This window comes from Lepidochelys kempii, chromosome 10 (assembly GCF_965140285.1).
Source record: "Lepidochelys kempii isolate rLepKem1 chromosome 10, rLepKem1.hap1, whole genome shotgun sequence".
Taxonomy (NCBI): domain Eukaryota; kingdom Metazoa; phylum Chordata; order Testudines; family Cheloniidae; genus Lepidochelys; species Lepidochelys kempii.
In genome coordinates, this window is record NC_136389.1 from 3,307,127 (window position 1) to 3,330,471 (window position 23,345).

At 41.9% G+C, this 23,345-nt stretch overlaps 2 protein-coding genes across 8 annotated transcripts in view; one reads left to right on the forward strand and one right to left on the reverse strand.

Moving 5' to 3' along the window:
- Nucleotides 1–13,547, forward strand: ZDHHC4 (zDHHC palmitoyltransferase 4). 5 transcript variants are annotated; one of them, XM_073361677.2, is made up of 8 exons: nt 1–319; nt 1,027–1,161; nt 1,642–1,772; nt 5,268–5,341; nt 6,566–6,744; nt 7,835–7,960; nt 8,969–9,213; nt 10,752–13,547. In XM_073361677.2, the coding sequence occupies exons 3-8, from the start codon at nt 1,650–1,652 to the stop codon at nt 11,034–11,036; spliced, it is 1,032 nt and encodes a 343-aa protein (XP_073217778.2). In that variant the 5' UTR covers nt 1–319; nt 1,027–1,161; nt 1,642–1,649; the 3' UTR covers nt 11,037–13,547. The 5 variants fall into 5 exon arrangements, with proteins under 5 accessions (XP_073217778.2, XP_073217777.2, XP_073217781.1 ...); XM_073361676.2 differs by lacking the exon at nt 1–319 and adding an exon at nt 326–436; XM_073361678.2 differs by lacking the exon at nt 1–319 and adding an exon at nt 450–811.
- Nucleotides 3,516–23,345, reverse strand: part of E4F1 (E4F transcription factor 1) — a 25,737-nt gene continuing 5,907 nt past the window's right edge. For 2 of the 3 annotated variants that reach the window (XM_073361667.2, XM_073361666.2), the window contains exons 7-14: nt 23,171–23,334; nt 21,487–21,714; nt 21,055–21,157; nt 19,843–20,060; nt 18,841–19,039; nt 16,750–16,910; nt 16,295–16,357; nt 13,467–14,792 (exon numbers count right to left, since the gene is read on the reverse strand). In XM_073361667.2, the coding sequence (XP_073217768.1) occupies nt 14,445–14,792; nt 16,295–16,357; nt 16,750–16,910; nt 18,841–19,039; nt 19,843–20,060; nt 21,055–21,157; nt 21,487–21,714; nt 23,171–23,334 (1,484 nt within the window). In that variant the 3' untranslated portion in view covers nt 13,467–14,444. Of the gene's footprint in view, nt 4,135–13,466; nt 14,793–16,294; nt 16,358–16,749; nt 16,911–18,840; nt 19,040–19,842; nt 20,061–21,054; nt 21,158–21,486; nt 21,715–23,170; nt 23,335–23,345 lie in introns of those variants that run through there. The other variant, XM_073361668.2, reaches the window with a different exon arrangement.

Genomic DNA, 23,345 nt, shown 5'->3' on the forward strand with positions numbered 1-23,345 from the left:
CTTAGAAGTCGTGTGACCCGGGCTCTGCCTCCCTAAGAATCTTCCCAGCGAGGGGCGGGGCTCGGAGCCTCCCGGTTACTAGGCAACGACCCCTCCGTGACTAAACGATTCCTGAGCAGCCGGCTACTCGGCGCTCGATTAGCCAGACCTGGAGGGCGCGGCGTCCTCGCGCCGGAGGCCTCCCTCAGAGCCGGGCTGAGTCTGAGGGGCTGGGACCCGGCTCAGGGGCTGAGCCCCCTGGGCTCGCTCCGGCCGGGAGCCCCGCGGGCCCCTGTGTGACCCTGGGCGAGTCGCTTCCCGCCCTGCCAGTCCCGACACGGTCAGCGCGGGTCCGCCAGGCTGCCGAGCCCGAGTTCGAGCCCGGGGCTGCCGAGCCCGGGGCGGGCTGCCGAGCCCGGGGCGGGGGGGCTGTTCGCTTATCTCGCTGGCGACGGGGGTAAGCCCAGCCCCGCAGTGCCGCTCTCGGGCCGCGGCAAGAGGGGGCCCGGGGTGCGGGCTCGCCTCAGGAGGAGGGCCGGGGTACGAGCCGCGGGAGGGGGAGCTGTCTACGGGAACAGCCCGGACGCGCGTGAGGACGCCAGGCCCGGCCCGGCCCGGCCCGGCCCGGGAGTGTCCCATTGCTCCCAGTGGCCTGGTCCGAGCCTCCGGCGTGTAGCGGTTTCCAGGCGCGGGCCCTGGGGCAGGAAAGCCTTTCCGGGGGGGCTGTGTCGCCATGGCTGGCGTTCGGGAGCGTGGTCCCTCCGGCCGGCGTTTGAGGAGCCGCGAAGGGGCCTAGCCGGGTAGGAGCCGACCGCAAGCCCAACAAACCTCCGTAAGGCTTAAGCAAGTAGAAGTGATGGCTTGTCAGGGCCATGCAAAACTGCAGGTGTCATCAGGCTTTAAACAGAGCTTGGTGCAACTCTTCCTGGCCCTTCCTTGTATTAAAAGGGACCCGAAATGTTGTTGTTTTTTTAAATCTAGGATATCTGTAGATTTTTTTCAAATGACAGATTAGTACTGTTACTTACATGGTGATATCACCCGTAGATCCCAGTCGGGGCTCCATTGTGCTAAGCGTTATATAAACACATAACAAAAAGATGTTCCAGCCCCCAATAACTTACAGTCCCAAGTAAAAGACAAGCGACAACAGGTGGATACAACAAATATACAGAACACAAGGTAAGAGTGATAAATGCAGATGAGTAGATTTTAAACCAAAGATGAAAATCAATGCATTTGTCTAGACTTCAGGGTTCTGAGTTTCCCCACGTTTATTACAGTAGCATCCGTTGGCCCCAGTCTGCATTGAGCCCTGTTATGCTGGGCTGGGTGTAAATACAAACGGATTACTGCCCTAAAGGGGCTGAAGCCAGTTATGGCTCCTGTTTTGGCTGTATACGCTTCTAAAATGCTTCATGCACACTATTGGAGCTCTATAGAAATACGTAAGTAATGTTTTGAACTAGATTCTTTGCCCCAGTCTGTGCCTTGCCAGAGTATTTGTGGAGATTTCCAGGACTTCTTTCCATCAGAATTGGTTACTATTTATAAATGTTTTGATAAATATTGTGCAGCATTTCTAATCCTAGATACCAGCGCATAGAGGCTAGGTACACTCAGCAATAGGCAGCGCCAATAAGCTGCTTTTTTTTGTTGCAGGACTCAGGATGGACTTTTTGGCTCTCTTCATAATTTATCTGCTGTTAGTTCTGGCTAGTGTTGTTCTAGTCTGCATCTATTCAGGAAGGAAACAGAGTTTTCCTGCAAGAGGCCTCAGTTGCATAACTCAAGTAAGGAGTCTAACATTGGTCATATTCATATCATGTTATGGTCATGTCTCCCCAGTTTTGAGTATGGGTACAAACTGAGCCTCTGGTTTTCAGCTTTGTGTCTCTGACTGGCTGGCTGTGTTAGGCGCCACACTTAAATTTCTCAAAAAGAAAAGGAGTACTTGTGGCACCTTAGAACCTTAGAGACTAACAAATTTATCTGAGCATAAGCTTTTGTGAGCTACAGCTCACTTCATCGGATGCTTTCAGTGAATGCATCCAGTGAAGTGAGCTGTAGCTCATGAAAGTTTATGCTCAAATAAATTTGTTACTCTCTAAGGTGCCACAAGTACTCCTTTTCTTTTTGCGAATACAGACTAACACGGCTGCTACTCTGAAACTTAAATTTCTGAAAAGGGTCATAATTTGTATGGATTTAAGCATGTTTCTTGCAACACCTATGTATATCCCATAATGCTCTGAAAACAGAAAAGAGCCTGCTCCTTATTTGTTTGGGGGGCGATCCTGGCCCATCCTCTGCTGGTTGTGGGCCCGCTCTTAGCAGAACTGGTGTGGTTTTCTTGAGCAATGATGATGTAAGGAGGCCCACTGATAGGTGGCAGAGTCCTGGGGGCGGGGGCAGAAAGAGGCTGGAGATGTGGGGGAAGAACAAGGGAAAATTGTCTGCCAGTGGATCCTCCAGCTGTCCTCTGCATGAAGAGAGTGGGGGGGCACTGGGATAGAGCTTATTCCATATAACCACGTCTGTATTCCTTGGTATGTTGATTTTTTTCAAGGAATTTTGGTAGCAATTCAATGGTTTTGAGACCTACTATGGACATTTCCATTATGCCGTATGCCGTACCCCTCTAATTAGATGCAAGCCGGGATCAAGAATGAGATACAGTGTCTTTCATCTGTCAGTCATCCTGCACACAGTGATGCACAAAGCTGGTAGCCCAGCTGGTGGTGACAAAAAGTCTAAATGACCTATCTGAAATGAGGTCACTCTACATGCCATCTGTGAACTGGAATCAGTCTCAGCAGAGACACTGAAATCTGAGTGGGCCATGGAGACTGAATTCCCCCCTCTTTGTCTTGGGGTTCCTCTGCTTCAGGGTGAGGCACACTGACTGGGAGGCTTGTGTTACAGCAACTGTGCTGAACCTGCTCAGTAGATAAATGAAAGGTTTCCAGGGTTCTGAACCCACCACAAAATGTAGTTGAAACCAATGTTGTTGCTTCATGGAATAACCATTGTATGGGGTAAGAACAGAACTTGCTGTTCTGTAATATAAAAATTACACTTGGTCAATAGCACTGCAAAATAATTATTCTAAAAAAAAAAAAAACACACAGCAAGAAACCTGACTTGTCATACATTTACAATATTTGTAGTTCACATGAAAATAATTGAAGGGCTGTTTTAGTTGAGAGAATATAGCAAATGGGTCATACACAACTGCAATTTTAATAAAAAAAAATACTTCAGAAATGCTACTCAGTATTATGTATGCAATGTTATTTGCTAGAATATGCTAACGAATAAGGAGAATGAAGACCTTTAGCTATATGAGGCATTTTTCTTTTGAAAGGGGATTTAAAAAAAATCATGAGTGTTGCAAATAAATCAGAACAAGAATAAAAAAAAATATTCCTCTCAAATCTGTCTAAATGAAAAGAAATAGCCCAGTACTATAAGCAGGGAAAGGAGAATGAAAAATCCGAAAAGTCAGTGAAGTAACTAGATACATTTAACATTAGTTACATGATTATGAACAGTTTTTGACTTTTATTATTGTACTTTGCCAGTAAAGGGAGCTGGGCAAATTGTTGATTGTATTTCTTCGTTACTTAAAATGTGTATCGCAGTGCTGTTTATGCAACAAACTAAATATTACAAATACCATTTATGATGTAAAAGAAGTACTCACATTTCACCAAAGAAATAAAATGTTAAAATATCAAACTTAAACAATTGCAGGGTAACTTTAAAGGGGTTTTTATGTATAAACTGTATCTTTAAAAAAAATTGGTTGGTTTCTGACTGTAGTCCAAAATGCATAAACCCACCGGTTTGTTGAAGGTGTGACTGGTTGCATTATTTTAAGCACCTCAAATGTAGATTTTGAACAATATAAAATGACTTACTTACACACACCATAGCTGTTTCTAGCTCTCTGGCAGGTCAGCGTCCATCCCACTGTTCTTTTTTTCATGCTGCCAGTATTCATTGGAGCAAAATGGTTGGCGTCTGTATGCAGTTCTTTCCACATTCATATCATCTTGCTTCCATAACACCAAAAGGCAACATTTTTAAGAGCCTTTTTGCTTTGGTTTAACTTGAATGCTGTTTACTTCAGTGGTGTGCGGGGGGAGCCCTCTGAAACACACAAGCTTCTTATGCCACCTTAATTTTTACATAAGGGGGGAAATGGGGTGTTTACTTCTGTCTTCTCTTGGATGCAATGATAGTTAGAGGATAGTAAACATATTTTCATACAGTTAATTTAAAGTCAGATTCTGAAAGTTGCATAAGAGGGTTGTTTTTATATCTATTTTCTAATGCCTCTCTAACAGCAGCATATAGCCTCCTGTTTTTTAAAAATTTTCCATGAACTATCTTGTAGTATGAGGCAGACTTGTTAAAAGTGGAATACTTACCAACCCTCCCAAACCTGCCTGACTCGTCTGGCTTGTGATCTTGTCACATCTAAGATAAAAGGCCTTAGTGCAATTTTTTCCCCCCACATATTGCAATTTTGCTTTGCTGCTGCGCTTTTTGCACCATTGGTGGAGAGTTGTGTTGCTATAGAGATAAATCATCTTCTCCCTGGCAGACAGAGACTGCACAGCACTGAGTGTGCTCAGCGTGTCACTGAATGAGAACAGACAGGTTTTTTCCTTAATTGTTTATGGCTGTTTTTGAATTGACAATTAGAAAAACATGAAGCTATCAATCTGTATATTCTCAGCATCACACCTTTCCTGGTCGCTTCTTGACTTTCGTTATAACCCTTTGGTTTCATTCACTCAACTCTATGAAAGTTCTTATTTTGGGCTAAAACTTTCCATGCTTATTCTCAGCCTAAAGGTGCTCTTTCCTTTTAAACAAAACAGAACACCTTTTAAGGTTTTTTTAAATCACAAATAACTCAAACAGCTGATCTTTAAAATTTCCCAGAATTGGTAAGATCTGGGGTGAAAAACAACTTAGTTAGGTGCTTCTGAACACCCCATCACCATCTTTAGGTGCCTAAATACCTTTAAAAAACTGGCCCTCTGTGCATCAGTTCTCTCCTCTCCTCCCCCCTCCCCCCCCCCCCCCCCCCGGTAAAGTGGATATAACAGTATCCACCTCAGAGGAATTAGGAGACTTTAGTGGACTAATGTTTGTAATGTACTTTGAAATCCTCAGATGGAAGGTGCTATAGAAATATCATTTTTGTTTGAATTTTTCACCACAAAGAGGGAAAAGTGATGTGCAATTCAGATTGGTATCTTCATTTGCTCCAGGTATCTTCATTTGTAATCCCAACATGGCTTCAAAGAGCAGCACAGAGGGTGCTTCACAGGCTCTTCCACACACGGTACCATACTTCTTTTTTCTTTGACATCCTTTTCCTGAACTGTTTCTGATCATTATTGGTGGCAGCCTCCCACTGGTGCTAACAAAGCTGTGAGAGATTGCTCTTAGAGGTGTTTCCCTCTTGGCCAAGGATGTTTGTCTGGGACTACAAATTCTCTTTAAAGTTAGCTGTGCTGTTCTCTCTCTCCCTTGCTTGCTGTTGAGAGAATGGATATCCAAAAGTATTTAAGCAAATTTTACATAGCATAGCTCCATAGTTCTGAAAGAGTGAACCACATGGATAGATGTTAGTCACGTCACTTAATGTATTACTGGCAGGTGCTCAGAAACTATGGTGGTAAAGGTGGTATAAGAACATAGAATAGAGCTTTTCTGTCATTGAGAATTCAGGCTATAGTAACCCACATATTGCTAAGGCTATAAAACTGATAATACAGGTATTCATCCAGATTACTCTTGAATAGCAAAATTTAATTGATAGGCACATCTTTCCCTTAATCCATAGTAATTCCCCCACTTCATGGGTGCACTGATTTTGGGGCACAGATTCAGCAAGATGTATCTGAGTATCTAAATGCCAGGGAGATGGCACACTGACTCAGTTTAAATGGCCCACCTAATGGGATATACAGTATGATTTTAGGTGTGAATTAGTGTTTGCTATCATTAACCGTCCAGTATGCTGCTCTTTTGTTCATAGTGCTGCTTTCTTTCTCTTATGGCTGCCAAATTGGTCAATTTTACTTTAATATTTTGTTTGTTCAGTGCTTTCAAAGCAGTTCATGGGATCAAGGTGAATCTCTGTCAGCACCAAAGTGTTGTCTAAGAATCAGCCTGTTCCTGTGGCACACTTTTGTGCCCATGGGGGTCTATTTTGGTGAGATTTACTTAGAGCACCCCCTCAAAGACATAAAAATATTGGAATTATCATAAATTTTGGGAACTCCAGCCTTGAGATTTCTCCTTATTTTTAGGTAAAGCTGCGTTATTGTGGTGGGGTTTTTTTATTTAAAAAAAGAAAGAAAGGCAAGACAGCAGTTGGCTAGACTGCGTGCTATCAATAGGGAATCCCAGTTAGAGAAGTTAGTTTGACCATGAGCCCGATAGCAGCTCTTCCTGAGTATGAGAGAGCCTTTGCTGCTGAAATGTCACCTCTGAATGATGCTTATCTTGTATTTAGAGCACTGATTGTGAATTAAGCTGTCTTTTTCCCTTTTCATTACAGAAGTTGCCTGTTCGTTGTCCTGCATTTAGCCTTACAAGTGGCAGTTTATGGTGAATACACTTGGGAAGTATTTGGCTACTGCCAACAGCTAGAGTTCAGTATTCATTACCTTCTGCTGCCGTATTTGTTGTTGGCTGTGAATATGGGGTTCTTCATTCTGTGCTCTGTGACCAACCCTGGTAAGTTCATATTTGTTTTGAATTGTTGCCTTTCTTGGGCAATTGTCATTTCGCTTTTGACCTGGTGCTTTCTCCCACCACCCAAGGTATCGTGTAATTGCCCAGAAATGCTCTGTGTGTCATGCCTGATTGATAATTCGTTCCATTGGATGGTAGATAAGAAATGGCCCCAACGAACCCCATTTCTTTAATGCTCCAAATAAGAAGTGCTGAAATAAGTGATGAACAGTTTGAAATGTACTCTCTGCACTTGCCCTGAAAAAAACAGCTGTGCATTATTTTTTTTAAATAACACTTTGCTATAATTAGCTCTTAATAAGGAAGAAAGTGGGCTAATTGCTTTTGGTGTATTTTAGTAACACGCTCCAACGCTAGGAATATTCATGTTCACCACACAGTGTATTTCTGTATAACAAGCAGATATTGTGGTTAAATCAAAGGAGTCGGGAGTCCCAACAGAAGACTGGGTTTTTATTCATGGCTCTCACTCACTAATTTACTTGGCAACCTTCCTCAAATCATCTCACTTTTCTGTTTGAGTACTCGATCTGCCAGTCACTGCTATATTGTTAGTTGCTGTTTGTATAGATTTGCTTGGTTAGAGGAGTGAGTGAGCCGGGAAGAGGTGCATACAAAGTCACAGAGTGGTAGAGTGAAGAAAAAGTCCTGGAAGAGTTTTGAAAACCAGGAACGTATTTATTGATCAGGCTTTGGAGATAAAAAGCAAGGGAAGATGATGTATTTGTAGGGCATTCATTTGCTTTCCAGAGCTCTAAAGTCATCATCGCTGTTACTTCATTGGTGAGCAAATTTTATAACGTTTGCTTTGATTTTCCTGTTTTTGGGGGTTTGTCAGGTTAGAAACTTCAGTATTCTGTGAATATATTTCTCTCTGGAAAGATGGTGCAACACCAAAAATGGGCTTCTGTACTATTATTTCCACTCACTACAGTCTTCGTAAGACTGTCGTCCCCTTTATGATTCGGACAACGCAGACAAATTCAAAGTGCAGGAGCAGCCTCACACAGTGTTAAATATTCAGCACTTCTTGATTGAGAAATTTGCTGCTGTAGTGTTGTTTCTCTTATAGGTACAATAACACAATTAAATCAGGAGTCCTTTCTAAAGGCTTATGTATACGATGGAGTAATGTTTCAGAAAAGCACCCGGTGTCCTACATGCAACGTGGAAAAGCCAGCCAGATCTAAACACTGCAGTAAGAGTCTTTATCCTTATGCTTGTCAAGGATATTAAAAAACAATTTACACCAGATTCATTTGCTGCTGATAATTGCAATTCACCTGCATTTAACTTAGTTATCCAGTTTAATTATTGCAAAATTATTACATTATTGCTCATTTTCAGGGAGATGTCAAACCAAGTTTATTAGCAACATATTATGCTGCCTTTAAACTACTCTACTGAGAATATTAGCCTGGAGACCATATCTTGGTTAGTTTCAGGGAATAAATTGCAAAGCAACCTTTTAGCCTAGCTTTGGTATTTTACTTCATACAAAGGAAACTGGCTAGTCAAGTTGGATCCTGATATGGAAAAGCTGTTGAGCATCTGAGGTGAAATTAAAAGCTTTTACCTGCCCAGGCCCAAGCTTAGGATTCTGTGTTTCTCTTGCTCTATTTGATATCCCTATCACTTTAAATGAAGCAGAGAACTGTACCCTCTACCTTCCAAATGATGCTTTAAGTAGCACTAACAGGAGAAACCTAGATCCCTGGGCTCCAGCCTTGGCTGGCAAGTAAAAGAGGAACTGTTTTGTTTTAATCCCTGTTAATATTTAAAAATCATGTTTCTCTTGCTGATTTTGTAATCTGAAACTATCTTATTTGCTTAACCCTGAAAATCCATACACGGTGGTAACAAACGAAAAGAGGATGAAACATTTCATTTACCATTAATGGTAACTGTCTTTGACAAATGTTCCTTGGCTCCTCTCCTATGAGTCTCCTGGCCATAAAAGATTCCTTAAGAAGGAATCAGAAGTCTGGATATATTCCTACAAACCACACTGTATGCTCCTGTGCACTCTTCTACTAATCAAATGTCATCAGGTACGCACATGGCTATTCTCATATCTTAATGGCAAATCCTGGTCCATGTTTCTGTATTTCCTTAGTGGAAAAAAATAAACTAAGCTCCATAAAAAATCTCATTGGTCATTTAAAACCCAAATAATTGTGTTGTCTTGTGTTTAATTTTTGATCAGGTGTATGTAACAACTGTGTACATCGTTTTGATCACCACTGTGTTTGGGTCAACAACTGCATTGGCGCCTTCAATATAAGATATTTTCTTGTTTACCTCTTCACTCTGACTGCCATGGCTGCAAACCTTGCAATCATAACAGCAGCATTTCTAACCAAGGTAGTGCTGCTATCAAATATGATGCTTGGAAGTTACATTGATGATCAGGGACAAGAGCATGCAGTTGAGATTCTCTTTCTTATTCAGGTAAGCTCACTGTAATGTCTGAGTTTTAACCTACTTCCGGGTTTGTAGCCTGAAAAAAGGGGTTGTTTAAGTCTCATCTCTTAAGAATCTTGCAGTAGGTCCAGCAGTTCTGTTGTTTTGTGGGGGGAGCTAGCCATTATAGTGAACCCACTTTTCTGTTCTAATTAGAGGCATAATCATTTCCAAGGAACTTAAAAATATTTTAGAATGGCAGTTTCTTCAGTTTCCAAACCAGTTATATCCAATATAAATTTTTGATCTCTCTAGAAATAACCTTATAAACATCAGTTACAGTATACACTACTAACATGTTTTAAAGTAGTTCACAACCTTCTTTACTGTTTTGAGATGTCCTTTGCAAGAGATGTTTAACTTTTATTGGCCCAGAGAGGTCTTGGTTTAAGATCTCTGGGTGTGCGCGCGCACACACGTCCTGACCAGTATTTTTGCTCACACTTAAACAAAGGTGAGGTTTTTTTTAGGTGAGTTTTTGAATCTCTCTAATTTTTTTCTGGTGGGTCTCGTGCCTCGCTCTGGAAACCTTACCCTGGCATTTTCTTTTCATTTGACACTACCAACTACTGCGATGTTCATACTCTGTTAGGTTTCAGAGTAACAGCCGTGTTAGTCTGTATTCGCAAAAAGAAAAGGAGGACTTGTGGCACCTTAGAGACTAACCAATTTATTTGAGCATGAGCTTTCGTGAGCTACAGCTCACTTCATGCATCCGAGCATGCATCCGATGAAGTGAGCTGTAGCTCACGAAAGCTCATGCTCAAATAAATTGGTTAGTCTCTAAGGTGCCACAAGTACTCATACTCTGTTAATGTCACCATACTTCTGGCTGAGAAAGGAAGACTCACCTTTGGAGCCTGTTTAAGCATGGCTGAGTGATAGGGAGCAATCCATCTCTATCTTCCATGCCCTGAGCCAGCCAACAGCTCTGTCAGCCAACTCTCAAATCCCAAGTTAATTTCTCTGTCTAAAATGGAACCCATCACCTTAGAATTCAGATATATTAATTCATCTTTGTGTAGTATCTTCACAACCGCTCTGTGGGATTTTAATCTGGAAAATGTCTTAACTAACACTGAATGCATCCGATGAAGTGAGCTGTAGCTCACGAAAGCTTATGCTCAAATAAATTTGTTAGTCTCTAAGGTGCCACAAGTACTTCTTTTCTTTTAACTAATACTAAAGCTGTGACCATAAATCACCAAAATCCAATAAATTCAAAAGTGAACCAGGTGTCACCATTAAGTTCTTCTATATCGGTATTTTTTTATCTTTATGGTGCAGGTCACCCACACAGTCTTGTGTTCAGTCTGCAAATTCAGAAGCTTGAGTGTCCTTTCATAAACATATTCTGTGAGGAAAATAAGTTCTTGAAAATCTTTGAATTACTAAAGGCTTCATATGGGATTCACCATCTCTGAGCTGGTTATACTGTAGTTAATAGAGTGAAATCAAAATGTTTTAAAATGGGACTTTATACACTATGACTTTAAAATAAGTTACTATTTTATCTGTCTTTGCAGCACCTGTTCCTGACGTTTCCTAGAATTGTCTTCATGCTTGGTTTTGTTATTGTCCTCTCTCTGGTGCTGGGGGCATATTGCTGTTTCACTCTGTACCTGGTCCTGACTAACCAAACATCCAATGAATGGTATAAATCTAGAAGATATGAATGTTCTTGCTGTAAGGCGTTGCAGCCCCATGACAGGCATATTGTTTACAGAAATGTTTATTCTCAAGGAGTTTGGGTCAATTTAAAGGAAATCTTTAAACCTCCTACAAGTTCAGAAAAAAAGAAAAAAACATGAGGAAATAGTTACATATTTTTAAATCTATATTTACTTTTTAAACTTTTCCTGAAGGATTTAACTCTAAGAAGAGCTTTTTGCCAGCACCAAGGACTCTTGAAATGATACTGTGCTTTTCATTAAGTGCTGTAGCTAAAGAGTTATTTTCCTAAATGACTCGATTGTAAAATATATTTTTATAAAGCTGATCATTGTCTGTGGTGTTTGCCAAACTTCTAGAATGAATGTGGTAGTTATTAACAGTGGGGACTAAGGCCGTGGCTTGTAGGCCTCTTTAGAAAATAGCTTCTTTGGATGTCATAGCTCAAAATTTCTTTAAAAGGTCTTCTATCAGTACATTATTTGGGTGACAGTATTAAAGCAAATATACTGTACTTGAATTGGCTGACCAACTTCCATGTGTGTTAAGGACTAAGTATAGTAAGCATATTCAGCAGGAACGTCCACATCTGATATCTAATGTTTTTGTTGTAACTATGAAAATGAAGTCTTTGAGGAACTGCATGGAAGTGTTTTTTCAAATGAATGTATAAGACCTTGAAATGGCTTCTTAAGGAATCTTAAGGTGAACAGATCATGACTCTCCTAGTCTTAAATCTTACTGTTTGGCTTCATCACACCTATGCAAACGTATCCAATATTACACCACACTGTACAGCTCTTTTTGGATTTACACATTATCTAGGTCTTGGTTCCCTGGGAAGGCAGTGGCTTTTGTGGGGCTGCATTATGTAATTGTTGAGAGCAGAAATTTAGGCTGGGATCGCACTACTACTGTTTCTACCTCATCTTTGAGAGGGCTAAGAAATTATTGTATTCTGTATTTGCTTAGATGCTATCCATGACAATTATTTAATTTCATTTGATTTAATGAACTGGAAATGAATTCTCTTTACACATCACCAGTGTGGGTTTTAGAAGCAATAAGAAGCTGTGAGAATGGTCTCCTTTGGCTTACTAAGCCAAATGTTTCCCTGGCTGTACTTGTGATGGATCTGTAATTTGTAGAAAGTAGAACGTGTCCCTGTAACATTGATAAATTTTCCTAAGAGGCGTGTTGGCTTATCATGGAAGTTCTTTAGAGTGGGGGGGCCATCTTTGTGCATGTACGAGGTACCCAACTCATAACTAGGGCTCCTAGGTGCCACAGCAAAAGAAATACTAAATGGGTGACAGAGCCTTACCTCATGATGAAGAGTATGCTTGCTAAGACAGTCTTGTGAAAACTATTAATCTCTTCTTGTCAGGAAAAAGTTACATCTGCATGAATGAAAAAGTATAAATGCTGGCTATGTAATCTGCCTGTAAACATATAGAGTGAAACTACCTATTTTTTTTTAAGCTACTGCTTTATGGAAAAAACAAAGATGCATCATTTCATCCAGGAAACAAAGTGCTATTTTGGATCTTCCCTTCAATGCTCTTTGCAATGGAAACGCATGTGTACATAGGAGGTGACACAGGCTGAGATTTGATGTTTCAGTGCCTCAGTTTGACACTATGCCCTGATTTTCAGAAACTGAGTTTCCATCCTCTGCAAATCAAACCCAATTATAGGTATCTTAAGTTGCACATTGAAAATTACTAGTCACTTTTGAAAACTGTGGAGATAAAATTTAGGTATGGTTGCTTTGCATATGTAAATGTAGGACTTTCTTATAGAAAAGTGCATGCGTTTTTTTTTTTTTTAAATCTTCTGAGTCTTTGAAATTGTGGTTGCTTAGCCACCCTTACTATTGCAGAGTCCCACAATCAGTATGGGATTTGTGTTGTAAAACTTAAACCTGAATTCTGGCAGAGTTGATACATGTTATAAGCTGAGTGGATGGGCTTATATTTAATTATTCCTGAATCACTTGTCTTCATCCCAAGCTCACCATGTGTGGCAGTGAAGATGACAGGGGTGAGGTACATTAACCCAGTTTTTCCTTTTTTAATCCCTGGAGCCATAATAGGTCAAATTACAGTTGGTTAGAATTGGTGCTTAGTGGTAGGGGGAAGATTGCACTGCCCTTAACTGTGCTAGGGTTATACAAAGGAATCCAGGCCCAGCTCTACAAAGTCAACTCCAATGCAGTTGTTGACCCAAACACAGTGGTTTCAATGGAAGTTAGGAGTCTAAATACCATCATGGATCTGGGCTGTAGGGTCCAGAATGTTAAGCTAATGCTTGTGAGGAGGAATGAATAAAACAGGAGGTGACCTTCTGAAGCCCTAGTTCTGTTTGAAGCCTCCCAGCCCATGAGGGATTGTGCCACACAGACTTCAGGCACTAAGTTGAAGACAAGTACAAATCACCCTCAGTGAGGATTTTTTAAAGTTGTACACTTTTGGGGGGGAAGGGAGAAGAATGTCCCCTTCTCCTTTCAGAGATTCTTCATGGTGGTTCTAGTGATCAATTCACTAGAGGAGAAATACTAAAACCATAAAGAACTTTAAATATTTTATTTTTTTAAAAATGTATTCTATTTACACTCTGCAAGTAAAAATCTGTATACAGTTAAAAAAGAATCATGTACAATATGGCTTCATACATGAAAAAGTTAACTCTGAGTAGCCACTTATGGAGCATTGCAAGGATATGATGCAGTCTGTCAGATCTCTATATAAAAGGCTATTATCTGTGAGATAAACCTATATTACTATGCCTTATGAGAATTAAAGTAGTGTGGTTGGAAGGCATGAAACCATGGCCTTTCATCAGTGGTAAATTTGCCCAGAAACTCTTCAGTTATTTAATCTGATTCTCTCAGAGCAAGACATATCTTCCATTTAAGTTGCGACTTAAATACCAGAACACTACTGTCCAATGGTCTGAGGTAAATGCTTTGCAAAGGATATTCCTTTATTGGAGGCAGCTGTACAAAAAGTTGTGTGTGAATTAAGACTGTCAGTCACTTATTGCACCTTAAAGCTAGGCAGAGGTCTTTATGGTACTGGCATTTCCATTTTAAAACAGGAAAATGTATAATGTCCTAGTTTATACCACTTGCAGTTTATAAAGTGTTGCCTTATATATTTTAAGAAGAGTTTCTCTCCTGCTCCCCAAGCACCTGGAACAGCAAGCTTTAGTGCTGATTGAGCCTGGTGCCTGCCCTGGTGAAAAAACACTTGACTAAGGCAGTGGTGGGCAACCTGCGACTTGTCAGGGTAATCCACTGGCGGGCCACGAAACAGTTTGTTTACATTACTGTCCGTGGTTTGCTGTTCCTGGCCAATGGGAGCTGTGGGAAGCCGCAGGGACACGCTGCTGCTTCCTGCAGCACCCATTGGCTGGGATTGGCGAATCGCAGCCACTGGGAGCTGCGGGTGGCTATGTCTGCGGACAGTCAATGTAAACAAACTGTCTCGCAGCCTACCAGATGTCCACCACTGCTCTAAGGTCTGCCATTCACTAGATGTTAGCCCCTAGACAATCACTGTCTGAACTTCCACCTCTCCTTCCTGGGAGGCTATCACAAACTCTCCTACGTGCTCCATTATTTCAATATCCTCTGATGCAACCATTGTCACAGTTGCTTCTTCTGTCTCAATGCTACCCTCTGTTGTCAGCACAGCTCCTTCTCCAATAGCGGAAGCCAGTGTCATGGCAACCTGCTCTGTAAGACTTTCTGGTGTTGCTATGGTGATAGTGTCTGCAGTGTCAGTAGTTACTTCAGAGTTTTCTGCCACTGTAACGTTCTGCACAATGATCTGGTGGCCAGAGTTTGCTTGATTTACTATTTGCTGCACAACCTTCATAATGTGACTGTCAACCTAAGTTAAGAAAAAAGTTTATTAATAATCCAGACAATTCCTCTTATTCAGTGTATTGTGCTTACTGCTGCCCAGCTACAACTAACTGCAGCCTGGTAGCTTTTTAGTGAGGTAATACAAACAATTAAATAGGTTCAGATGAATTCAAATGTTTATTGAAGGTATGGCATCTTAGTGAGTGAGATAGCTGGAGTACTTTACATCTCATCTCACTAGAGAACGGCTGGTATTTGAGGAAGAAACAGTTTGTATAATGAAGTCAAGTTTTTTTAAAAAACTAGCATGAGGATGTCACACATCCAGGTTCTCAAATACCAGAGTGATGGCCTCAGTGTAAGAACTTAAAGATGAACCATAATTTGTTACAATGTGTCCAGCAAGAGACTAGCCAGCCTCACTTTAGCTTTGCAGTTCCAACCAGGAAGTTGAACAAAAACCTGAACACTGGTTCAGAGAGGGGTTTTTTTGAATGAACTGAATCCAAAAAACCCCTGAACTGGTAACTTGTTCCAAACAGGTTGAGTAATCCAATGCTAAGGGACATCTCTGTAGTCTTTTGGGAGTGCTGAGGAAGGGAATGTCTCTCTGCTCCAACCCGAGGGGGGGCAGCAGAGACACTACACTTCCGAGGAAGCCATTGGAAGAGGAGAATGGGAGAGAAGGTTTCAGGTATTGATAGGACTAATCAGGGGAAACTACTACAACTTCCAGAACACCTCGATCGCCTCCTGCTGAGTGCTTGTCCCTCCTATGCAAGTCAGCATAGAAAGGATGTTTTCTGGCCTGAAATTCACTTTGTACATGACATAAGAGCGGCCACACTGGGTCAGACCAAAGATCCATCTAGCCCAGTATCCTGACTTCCAACAGTGGCCAATGCCAGGTGCCCCAGAGGGAATGAACAGAACAGGGAATCAAGTAATCCATTCCCTGTCACTCATTCCCAGCTTCTGTCACCTTAACAGTCAATTATGACTGACAGAGGTCTGGAGGATGTTGTACTAGTGAATGCAAATAACTTGTAAATTTTTCTACAGTGAAAGATACTTCATTGTATTCTTTTGCTAGGAGTTACAGTGCAAGCATAAGTGTGAGACATTAACCTACAGGAAACATAGCTGAACTGGTTACTGAACCATCATTTTAGGTTCCAATTCAAATGCTAACTCAACCGCAGAGTTAAGAAATATTGATAATTCCAACCAGAATTGAATCAAATTAAACTCCTTCATTCCAACTATGATTTTTTTGGTTTTAGTACACTTGGTGAAATTAAGAGAACAGTAAGTTTCACAAAGATCTTATGGTGTTAATGTGAAGTCCTCACTTATTCAGTATGTACACTGGCTATAAAGCCCAGTCTGCAAAACTACATATTTGGGGGGGGGGAAAGCTAGCTGGGTTTTGGTATACTTAGTGTGGCTTTCAGGCACTGTATGTTCATCTTAACAGTGGGTAATGGACAACAAGATCAGAAAGGAGCATCATAATTGGCAGCCTACCTCGTGTCTTGTTCCCTCTATTATTTCAGTAGCTTCACTGGTCTCCATTTCTTCAGTAGCAGTCTGGAAAGAGACAAAGCAAAAGATTGCTAAAGAATGCTATAACTTTGCAACTGGAATGTGGGATCCTTCTCAACATTCTTCCTGTTCTCCCTCTGCTGCTATGACCTGTCTTTCTCAAGGAGGCAGCTGTATGTAGTTCCCTCCAGGCCTTAACACAAGTTTCTCAGAAGTGATGCAGGGTGCGCCCCTCTTAGAGGCACAGCATCCTTTCGCCATAGCACCCTGTGGACTGATGGACTCTTCTCCCCTATTTATTGCATTACAGGTGAGCAATGCACAGAACTGTGCAGGCATTTAGTTACAGCACAGGTTTCAGTGGAACACAAGCCCTTCTTCCTATCTGCCCTTCCTTATCCACTTGTTACTAGCAGCCTGGGATAGTGGCTTATTACCTCAATGATGTATTCCTGAGTATCTGCCACCACTGAAGAAAATTCTACTAGAACAGTATGAGGATCTTCAGAAATAACTGTTGCCGCTAAGTTGTCAGCTGATTGACTTTCCTCAGAAACCATCACTTCTTCAACCTCTTTCAATGCAAGAAGGCAGCCACCTGAATGATATTTCAGGAATGTCAAGAGAATGTTAGTCTACTATGAAACAAGAGAAACAGGATTTTCACACCCAAAATCAAATGCTAGGTCCCACCTAATGACACTTTTTATGGGCTACTGCTAGGTGGAAGCTAGCAGCAGTTATGTAGTCTCTCCCTACCCCCACCAAACATTCTGGCCCAAATTTTAGGCTCCAAAGACATGCTACCTTGGAAACTAGAATCCAGCCTCAACAACTAATACAATGGAATTACTAGGACCATACAAGAGTTTGAGTGCTTAAATCAGATTGGATTTCAAAAGTCTTGCCCAATAAGAACAGAGGGGGCGAAAGCAGGCGGTACAGGGCGCTGGTAAGAAGTGGCCGCTGATGCTGGCCTGTACGCAGCCGACTATAAAGTGCTACTGTGGCAGCACTTTAACGTCGCTGCCCCTTTTGTCCATTTCCCCCTCCAAATCCGCAGCCCTGCCCCTAAGGACCCTGCAGGCAGGGCCCCTGATGGGGAGTGGGGGAAAGAGACAGTGATGTCTAAGGAGGGTACTTTGCCATGGCAGCACTGTGTAGTTGCCCCATTTACCCCCTCCCAGGTCACTGCCAACAGGGGGAAGGGGCAGCTGCCCCAGGGCTGGCCACTGAAACAGGCCTGGGGCTCCCAGCTGCTGCTGCTACCACAAGCGGAGGCCAGAACCCTGGGCCCTTTAAATCGCCACCGGAGTCCTGGGCAGCATGGGCCAGACAGTGTGCATGGGCTGGCTGGGGGAGGCTGACCCCCCAGCTGGACCCCTGTACATGTAAATGCTTAATGTTACTTTCACCCCTGATAATAGATCCCAAGATTCCTTGATATCCCTCATAAGCAGCCAGGCCCTTGTACCAGTATACAATTCAGCATATTTATGTTCCTAGCAAAGCTGTAACTATTCTCTAGAAGCATTATATGCCAACGTGATTTTAGAACATATTTAGTATATATAAGAAGAACAAGTAGTGACTCAATGGGTGCTGATCCAGTCAACCACGTAAATATTTGCAAGTGTTCTGAATATTATTATTTGCCCAGCAGACCATAGCAGCTTCAACTAGACACAGCACACCCCTTTATGGCATTTCACAGAAAAAGGTAGTAAGATAATGGGCAATTTCACTTGTCAAGAAACCAAAAACAAAATGTAGAGGTAGATTTCACGTTTAATTTTGCAGAACACAAAATGTAAGCAGCTGTTTGCACCTGGCACTTCTATTGTGTTTTAATCCCTTTGATGTTGGGAGACAGGTGAACTTGCATTAGTTTATGAAGACACCTGTTTCTTCTGGCCTCACCTGAAGCCTTGGAGAATGTAATAATTACAGGATAAAATAGCCAAATCCATATTGTGAGATTCAGAGTGGAAGCTGTGCGGAAGAGAGGATCTCTCCCCTTTCAAATGCTGCATTTACGGATCATGGAAGCTAGAGTTTGAAACACAGATAGCTCAGTGTTTTTGCCTCTGTCAGACTTAACACAATGAATTTGATTTCACTGATTTCCACTTTTAGTTACTGTTGTACTAGATGAATGGACCAGTTGTTACCCATAAACCAGTTCTCTTACTGATCAGGGTTGCTTTTGGGTGGAAGGGTGAATGTAGAAGGGCTTTATTTAGTAGTTTAAAGAATAAATGTTGCACCTTTTGATGCCACTCAACAGCAGGTAAACAATCAACAGCTTATAGGAAAGGTAGCTAGAGCCCATTCAAACAAGACTGGTCTATCAGCCACTGAATTAGCTTAGTGTGACTTGAGCAGGCCTTGTTGTCACATTAATCAGAGAGGTTTACTGTTACATGGAGTCATACAAAATGATCACTAAGATTCAGCCATAGCAGGGCAGGTGGCCCAAATCAAGCCACAAGAGAATCCCACCATAGACAGATGACTCCCTATCTCACCTTTGGTTTTTAAGTGCCTGTTAAGAGTACCATGCTCTGCGAACCCACGTCCACACTTGTAACATTTGTATGGCTTTTCGCCTGTGTGGTGACGGATGTGACGAACCAACGAGCCCTTCTCCCGAAAGCCCCGGTTGCAGAACTGGCAGGTGTAGGGCTTCTCTTCCAAGTGAGTGCGGAAATGAACCTGCTGGGCATTCTGCAGCATAAAGTGGATACGATGGAAGAGTGACTGACAGGAACAAACAACAGCCTCTTACAAGGAGTATTCTAGTTCTGACTTTGGAACAGACACCCCTTTGAGGTTTTCCTCTCTGCCAAGGCAGGAATATGCCTCTGCCACAGGTACAACACATTATTCTTGAATGAGGAAACAGCTCCCACTATTTCTCTACTGAGAGATGAACTGCAAGGCCATTGTATCTAATAGTAGAGTCCAGGATCCTTTAGTTCTCCTGGAACAGCTGAAGATCGCTAACTAAAATAAAACAGACAAAAACTGCATTCCCTCCACTGCATTAGGAGTCAATTACAGAATGTCTATAAGGAGGCTGACATTGGTCCAGTGTGCTAACCGCAGCCTATACCTAGCACTTCAGAGGTAACTGCATCGTACTGTTTCTGAAGGCAAACTTCATTCCCCAGAGGTGATTAACTTATGCTTGTACATAGCAACTGATCTCTTAACTGTCATATTTGGCAAAGAAAAAGTCAGTTCACATAGCAAGTCATTTTTTTCTAACAAATCTGCTATTTGCCGTACCAATCCCCTGCAGCACAGGCTGTCCATCCAGAACAGGAGGGAATTTTCTCCAAAACTTGTTTGATTCTTACCCCTCACTTTAAGTCCCTCATTCTTGTATCACTGGATCTCAAAACAATTTAAAACTTTTTTTAAAGCGTTTCAGTTCTCTGTTAGACAAAGCCTGTTAACTTTCCACAGAGCATGACTTTGGGGAGCAAAGATCTGCAGACAAGAGTGTTTTGGAAAGAGGCACCTACCTTTGTTTTGTATCTCTTGCCACACTTTGGACAGGAATATGGCCGCTCATCTGAGTGCACCCTCTTGTGTCCCTTCACATGCGCGATGGTCTTGTAGAGCTTGCCACACTCACCACAACGGAAGCGCCGCTCATTGACATGCACTTCTTGGTGCTTTTTCAACAGGTAGCCTTTCATGAACTCCTTACCACACTCCTCGCATTTAAACACTTTGTAACCTAAAGGGAGACGCACCTTAGACCACAAGCAACAGCAGCACAAGGGAATTCTGAAATCGTTACTGCACCAAAGTAATAACATGGTTATAGCATGTCTGACCAGAAGGACTAGATGGCACAGGGGAGTTAATGTAAGATGATGTGGTGCTTCTCCCCTTCAGAGCCCTGGTTCAAATCAAGATCAGGTTGATAATGGTTCCGTTGGTACTATCTAATGGCTATTTTGTGTCTTCCATGAAGCAGATCTGGTCTCAAACCAGTTCCCAGTATTTTTGCCCACATCAGAGATCACCCAGTTCGCACTCGTCAGCAGTATCAGAGCCAAGAAGACTGAAGTCCATCTGTCCCTGCATTTTAATAGCGCTCCCTCCACAGCAAGGCAATGTGCATGCATGTAGCGGGAACATTTGTCCTGCTGCTAACTGCTGTACCTTTTATGTGGCTAAAATGAAAGACTTTCTGCAGAAGGCCATTCTTGTACCCGCCTTGGAGTGCAGTGGGCAAGAGGGGGAATGATTTTTCCATAAGCATTAACAATGGATAATAAATATGGGGTCTTCTCCATTCTCTTAATTCTAGTAGCTGCCTATTCATTACAGGATACAGCTCAAAAATTGTACTTGTTTGCTTTTAAAGCAAGTCAAGGAGCTGTTCCAGCCACTCACAGATCTGGTCTCTCGTCAATCTTTTCCCTGTTCATCTAGAATCCAGCTCATGTTCCTTACACTAGTGGGGGGAAGTTTGTGTGGAAGAGCCGTCACCTCTGCACCTCCTGAAATATGGAGCTGCTTTTGCATTTTTTAACCTAGACTTTACATCACTTTCAGATCTCAGGGGAAGTCTCTTCTCAATTGTTCTGACCTCCATTTCTCCATTAGTGTTTTAAATGCTAATTGAATCTGCATGCAGTTGTGGGATAAAGTTTGCACAACAAATGCTATACAAACCGTTCAGATATGTACATTTGAGAGAACAGCATTTGCAGTAGGCTTACCTAAATGTCCTTTGATGTGTATTTCAAGGGAAACAGACCCACTGAAGACTTCACTACAGTGAGGGCAAACATAACTTTTGTATCCGTTTGTTTCTGTATCGGTCTATTGAAATTAAATATCATAATATAAGTGCCTTTTCCATACATTATGTGGAATCAATATTCCTAATCAAAATTCTAAGCTAAATGCCCTCTGATTTAAAGAAAAATCAAGTTATCAAAGAAGCAGATGGTGCTAACACTGCAAGTTCTAACGCACAAAAAATATTACACTCTGCTGGTCACTATGCTGATACATAGTGCATAAATATTAAAAGTGTAGATACAATGAAGCTAATGCCTAAGGTGCTCACATGGGCTGTTAGGAATCACATGTATTTCCTGTAGAAAAGAAAACAAGCTAATTGATAAAAGCACATGATGCAAACATACAGTCTCTACTTGCTCTACTTCAACACACTGTTCCCCACACTGCTCCTCTTCTGCTTCCATCTCTTCATTTTCTAGTTCTTCTGTAGCAGCCACACCAGGTTCATCTGATTTTTGCATCTCCTCCACAGTAACTTTTTCTATCACAATCCCAGAATTCCTCATGGCCTGCCTCAGCAAGTTCTCATTGTTCACTTCCCATTCACATGGTAGTTCCTCAGGATTTGATGGCTAAAGAAAATAAAATACTCAGATGATAAGAACAGCAGATGTGAAGTCAGCCTTTTAGACAAAAGAACTCTGGGTATTCCAGTGCTTGTCACCAGGGTGACCGGTTCTGTGATCTCAGATACCAGAAAGCAAAAGAGATGTGTCTGCTTTGGAGAAGTCCGAGAGCTTGAGAAACTCCAGTTGAAAGGATACTTTCCAGCCTTTCACTTGGAGTCTAACCTCAGGGAGTGGCCATAAAATATGGCCATTTTAGGTCACCAAAGTAGTATACCAGACATCACTGATCCCATACAGATACATGACAGATCACTTTTTTGATTTTATAATAGAGACTGTAAACTCCACGACCAGATGCTCTAGTATGGTCTTTTCAGGTAACCTACACAGCCATTTTTTTTTCTCTGAACATGCAGGCTGTTTTCCTATATCGGGGGTAAGCAACCTACGGCGAGCTGATTTTCAATGGCACTCACACTGCCCGGGTCCTGGCCGCCAGTCCAGGGGGCTCTGCATTTTAATTTAATTTTAAATGAAGCTTCTTAAACATTTTCAAAACCTTATATACTTTAAATACAACAATAGTTTAGTTGTATATTAAAGACTTATAGAAGAAGACCTTCTAAAAACGTTAAAAATGTATTACTGGCACGCAAAACCTTAAATTAGAGTGAATAAATGAAGACTTGGCACCACTTCTGAAAGGCTGCCGACCCCTTTCCTATATGCTTTTGAGATCAGTTTCACAGCATGAGCAGGAAAAGCATCCTTACCCTTATTTACTCCTGGCTTATTAGCTTCTTTTAAGTTTCATATTCACATCAACGTTAAGATGTTAGTAAATAAGACATTAGTAGCACCACAGACTTTTGTTTCTCCCCAAGCAAGAGGTTATATTGACAACCAGATGCCCTACCACTCGCAGGTCCTATAAAGCAGTGGTCTCCAAAGTGGGGTGCGCGCAGCAGGAGAAGCACCACCGAAGGAGCGCTGCTGGCACGGCAGCAGCTTGGCTCTCCCCGCTCTGTCTTCGGCGGCACACTGGCGGGGGCTTTTTTTTTTTTTTTTTTTGCACATCCCTAGAGCTGGCCCTGGGGAGATGCACGATCCAAAAAGTTGGAGACCACTGCTATAAAGAACCAGTCAGCAGCATGAGCTATGTCATTATTTTCAAAGGAGTTCAGAATATTTGCCATCTAGTGTTGGAACTGAAGTTCTACAAGAAAGGAAGCTACTGAACATAACAGAATTAAAATTAGCCTATACAAGCCCTGTGCGGACCTTCCTGAGTAAGTCCTCTTTAGATTCCTCTCCTTTTGAGTGTGTCCTTGGAACTGATGGGAAGGTGAATTTATGTGAGTAATGCTACCTTCCAACTCAAGAGCCCTGGCCAAGGAATAGCAATTCTGCTTCTTTGCATAAAATATGCGAAGGGTATCCAACAAAAACGAACACTCACCTCTTGATCCAAGGATTTTGCATCAACAACAGGAAGCTCCTGCATTTGGACATGGACTTCATGAAGGACATTGCCTTTTGCATCTGTTAATAGGTGAATCACAGGAGTCTCAATGGATTCACTTGCTATAGGTGAAACCGTCTCTGTGTTTGAACTACAGGATTCTTCAAGAAAA

What these genes read in the sequence shown, in the direction of transcription:
- ZDHHC4 (XM_073361677.2), top strand. Translation starts at nt 1,650, where the DNA reads ATGGACTTTTTGGCTCTCTTCATAATTTATCTGCTGTTAGTTCTGGCT. An exon ending in GTGCTCTGTGACCAACCCTG is followed by an intron (nt 6,745 to 7,834) that starts GTAAGTTCATAT and finishes TTTCTCTTATAG; the next exon opens with GTACAATAACACAATTAAAT. An exon ending in AGCCAGATCTAAACACTGCA is followed by an intron (nt 7,961 to 8,968) that starts GTAAGAGTCTTT and finishes ATTTTTGATCAG; the next exon opens with GTGTATGTAACAACTGTGTA.